Below are 5003 nucleotides of genomic sequence, written 5' to 3'. Positions count from 1 at the left end.
GGGTGGAGCGAGCTGTCACGGTCTACTCTAAGGGATCTGTCGGTCTTCATAAAACCAGAAAATTAAAGTGTCTAAGTTTGTCTTCTTTTTCATTGGTCCTCATTATGGCTCTAGCCAGACCACTGTAGAAACAATGACTTCCTAGATTGAGCAAGGGTGTACCCTGAAATTTCAATTTGTCAAACCCTCCTGGAAAAGAAACCAGATGGCCAGCCCTTAATGGGTTTACAACAGGAGCATGTATTTGGCACCTGCTCATTTCTCTACCACCCACGCCCCCCCCCCCCCCCCCCCCCCCACACACACACATACACCCACTTCCTGGAATATCACTGAAGGCATTTGCTTATTACTGTCTCTGCATCCTTAATTAAAAGGCATGATGAGCCCCAGGTCAGCACCCATGACCTGCGTCTAAGTCAAGTCCTACGCCCTCTGGAAAGTGAGGATTCTGTTCTGTAAGGTCCCTTTCCACTGTGTGAATTTCATATTCATTTACAAAGACTGGGTGTTTGGGATTCTCTCCCTCTTACTATTAAGAGTTTCTTAGAGTTCCTTTTTTTTTTTTTTTTTTTTTTTTTTTTTTCAGTTTGTCTGCTTCATTTACATCTCTGACAGAAAGTCTACCTTAAGCACTTCAGTATAGCATTTTGATTATCCTGGAAGAGGTTACATGGAGGCCATCCTGATGAATTATTTTCAGAGTCTACCCTGGAAAACGAATAAGAACCTCATTAACAGCTTGAAATGTATGAAAACACATGGAGCATGGAGGACCACCAGGCCTGGCTGCTCAGCTTGGGGAGGACCATCATGCCTGCTTATTAACCACATCTAATTACTTCAGTCAGCCGGATGCAGTGGCAGGTGCCTGCAATCCCAGCACTCAGGGAAGCAGAGGCAGGCAGATCTCTGTGAGTTTGAGGCCAGGCTGGTCTACAAAGTGAGTCCAGTAACAGCCAAAGATACACAGAGAAACCCTGTCTCGAAAAACAAAAAAGAAAGAAAGAATCAATTCAGTCAAACTAACTACTTTAATAAAACAATATCCCTACTATAGGGAAGAAAACTGGTCTTAAAAAAAGTTATAATTTAAGTAAGTATAAGGAAGTGGAGAAATCTTTCCTTCTAATAAAGACTTAAGTCTTTTTTAACAGTCTTTATTATTATTATCATTATTAATCATTTACAATTTATTCACTTTGTATTCCGGTTGTAGCCTCATTTCTACGGTTTGTTACGCAGGGACTTAATCTTAAATCTGTGTTGTATCGGCAAAGTGCGCACAGCCCTTTGATGTGATGTTAAGGATGGCGTTGCAACTGGCTTCTCAGATTACATCCTGTATCTTTTTGATTATTTATTACCCGAGATAGGGAAAGAGCCTAGTAAATCGATTGTGGAGAAAGGGAAGATGACTCATGTCTGAATCTCTGCCTCTGAAAGCACTAAGCCCTTCTCTTTAAGCCTGTCTCTTCTGAGTTCAGCTCCCACCCCGAAAAGTTTCGTTGTGTGCTGTGTGACTTTCAAAACAAAGGAACTTAACTCTGCTCCGAACTGGATGCCTGAAAACAAACTGCACTGCTGGGCCTTAAACGTCTGCCCTATAGCTCACGTGTCTCACCGGGGACCCAGTGAAGGATAGGATGTCTCACGCCTTCCCTTCAGGTCAGGGCTTGGTTAAGAGCAGGGCATCACCCACACTTAACATGTAAAATGTGCACTCACCTTTTTCCCTGGACTTCAGACACACAAAAGGGCCTCGGGGCTTCCAGAAGGGGGGGAAGCCAAAAAGTATGTTCTTTGCCATGCATTTTGACAGCCCCTTGACTGTTTCCATTGTGTTCAAAGTTGTTATTTTCTATAGGTGGGATAAAAGTAGTGAAGCCAGTTGGAATTGAGACAGTTGCCTCAGCACCAGCTCGGTCCTGTATCCTACTTAAAAACAAACAAACACCTAGATAATCCAGTCTAGTCCGTATAGACTACACAACCACACTTTATAAAACTTCTCAAAAAGGGTGGATGCATGGTAACTTGCACAGAAAGAGTATCATTTTGGAAGGTTAAACCTAAAGCTAACACTTTTCCCCTGTGCTTTAAAGAATCAGGTGTGGTTACCTACACCTATTATTCCAGCACCCAGGAGGCTGAGGCAGGAGGATGGCTGTGAGTTCCAGGCCAGCCTTGGCTACAGAGTGAGGCCTGTCAATAAAAAAAAAAAGAAAAGAAAAGAAAGAAAGAAAGAAAGAAAGAAAGAAAGAAAGAAAGAAAGAAAAAGGGAAAAGGCAGAAGCAGAGAGGGTGTGTGAAAGCACAAATAGGTATTATAAACACGATCCTATAAAAATCAGGCTGAGCAATGGAAAGTGTTCCATCGGAAAGTCTTGGCTTAACACTTTTATGACCAGAAGCTAAAACAATGCTCAGAGGATGAGAAAGGGTTTGGATGCGATTATTCCCACAATTGTGTCTGCTTCTACAAGCATCTCTTCTTGAAGATAGTTGAAGGAGTATTTTCACGCAGTCCGGAGCTAGTTAACTTTGTACCGCTCCTCTGGCTGCTCTGACTACGTTGCCATCACCTCCCGCTATCGTGGCTAGAGCTCCATGACTCCCCGCCTGACAAAGGACTGCAGCTGTCAAAGGCTCCCAGAACGCGCTGCCTCAGAACAGGGCTGTGACAGCCGCTCAGTGACCAGGCGGATTTCTCCCGCTCCTCTCCAGCGTCCCTAACGCCGCAGCACCTCCCATCCAGCTAATGACACTTCGGTCAGCGCCTTCTCCTCACTTTCCGTACTTTGCCATCTGAGCACCAAGTCTCTAATTAAGCCCAGGCAACAAGTTTCACATCCCATCCCACCGCTTACGCACTCACCGTACACCATCGCGCCTCCAGTCTCGTGCAAGAAGCGGAATCGATGATTTTTAAACAACCAGATGGTTAAAATGGTAAGGATGAGCAAAAAATTAAACGCGAGCAGCTCCACCGCTCCCTGATGTTGAAAATGATCTTCATCCTTCCCTGACGTAAGCCGAAGCTGCCCCGCCATTCTGCACTCGACCGTGATGCTCAGAGAAATCCCTGGATGAGGGATGAGCACTTTGATGAGGGATGCCTAGGACCGGCCGGCGCCCACAGAATTTCAGAATAAACGCTGCTACTTTGTTGCTACTTCACAAGCATTCAAATGGCTTAGCATTCAGACGGCTTCTAGTTACAACTTCCTGTTTCTCTCTTAAAGCAGCCTCGTCTCTTTTCAAACTCCAGAGGGTGGATTCATCATTGAAGACTTGTCTTTAAATGATTCATTCTGTGGAGGATATCGTTCACGGAGGTCCAATCTGCCTTCAAGATGTTAATATCTAGACTCGTGGCCATCCTGTTTCAGCATGATTTCTTAGGCTGTGTAACTGGCAAATTGTAGGTTGATAATAAAACAGTTCGACTGAGCACATCAATATTTTCCAGATTGAAAAGGGCAAGTCCAGACCCCTACCTTCACCTACTCAGGTTTCTCCCCTCCCACCAGAGGCTCCCATGTGGGGAGATTGACAGATGTCATTTCACAGGAGCATTTCTGACATGGAGAAGCACAGATCCAATACATGATTTTCTCACTTTTTATGATTGTTAGTCTCAGAGTAGAACTTCAGCTAAAATAATAGTAATATTTTTTTTTCTAGGGCTATTCCTTTAAATATGGTATTTGGATTTCTTGAGGAAAAGAAGAAAGAAAGAAGGAGAAATAGAGAAGGGGGGGACAGAGAGAGGGACAGAGGAAGGAAGGGAGTGGGGAGGAAGAGGAAAGGGAGGTGTTCAAGACAGTGGTACTTAGACTGCTTCAGCTTCCTAGACAAACATCAAGATTTCCTTGCCTTTAGCAATCAATCATCATGTGGCCACGTATACTGTGGACTCCCTGCGTCTCTAACACGCTAATAATGAAGGAGTGTTTCTGTGCGTTTCTATTCTGATAGGAGCAGGATTCCATTTCTACAGCGTAAATCACTGATAAGCAGAACCCAAGGCACCGTGAAAAAAATACATCTAATACTAAAAGCTTCCTGGCAAACACATAATACTATTATGGGCATGCCGACCTGCTGAGGCAGGAGGATCACTGTGAGTTCCAGGTCCATCAAAAAAGACTAACTTCGTAGTCTGGGAGAGTTTATCAACCACTGTGCTACCTCAGCTTCCTTGCTTATGCAGCTCCGCGTGCTTGGCTTGGCAGGGGGCATTTGCGTGCGCTGCAGATATTCTGATGCACGGCCCTCTTGGCAGGCGTCTCCACGATGACTAATACTGGAGCTGTCTTGAAGCCTGTCAGCTATTGCTTGCCAGCGTTTGCCAGCAGCCTCACCTTCATTCTTTGCAAACCCGCAGGTGAGTCGTTAGATTTACAAGATAATACAAATTCAAAACCCGAGCACTTCCTGTTTTGTTGCTTTTAAGTCATCAGCAAGTCACTTCGGTTGTCCCTTTGTCACACTACCTCCAGTTTCGCTCTCCTGCCCGCTAAGGAGATGTAAGCGACAAGCGGGTGAGAAATAGGCGTGAGAGGTTTGGCTGGTTGTACAATCTTTTCAAAAGTTCTAAATTTGGTGTTGACATGAGGCAGTGTGGAAAGCTTAAGATGAGGTGGGTCGGGGGAGGAGCCTCTCACCTGGAAGCCTGGTTGAAGCTGGGTGGCAGCTGAGAGTGAAAAATGGCAGCCCAGTTGACAGCAGTTGGCTGGGAAGGTTTTGGACAAAGACAGTATTCCTCTACCACAGAGATGCGTAAGTGGGGACATCGAAATACTAAGATGTTGTCTGGAGGCCTAAGTGCAGGTGGCCTTCCTATTTTTCCAGTTGCAAAGGCTGGGAACCTCAAAACCCTGTTTACAGCAAAAGACGGGTTTTTAACTCTTAATCAACTCTGTAGCCCATTTCTGTTTGTTTGTTCTTATTGTTAGTTTACAATCCCATCTAAGATGCCTCTGGGAAGACCTTATAATT

General features: G+C 44.9%; 1 protein-coding gene across 1 annotated transcript in view; it reads right to left on the bottom strand.

Moving 5' to 3' along the window:
• Positions 1-3153, bottom strand: part of Slc9a9 (solute carrier family 9 member A9) — a 505533-nt gene extending 502380 nt beyond the window's left edge. The window contains exon 1 of the mRNA XM_055629498.1: positions 2870-3153. Coding sequence (XP_055485473.1) covers positions 2870-3052 — 183 coding nt within the window. The 5' untranslated portion in view covers positions 3053-3153. The remainder of the gene's footprint in view (positions 1-2869) is intronic.
• Positions 3154-5003: the final 1850 nt, after the last annotated feature.

Source organism: Psammomys obesus, unplaced genomic scaffold (assembly GCF_907164565.1).
Source record: "Psammomys obesus unplaced genomic scaffold, mPsaObe1.curated_primary_1811, whole genome shotgun sequence".
NCBI lineage: Eukaryota > Metazoa > Chordata > Mammalia > Rodentia > Muridae > Psammomys > Psammomys obesus.
The sequence above is the reverse complement of the archived record's forward strand: the minus strand, read 5'-3'. Positions and strand labels throughout refer to the sequence as shown.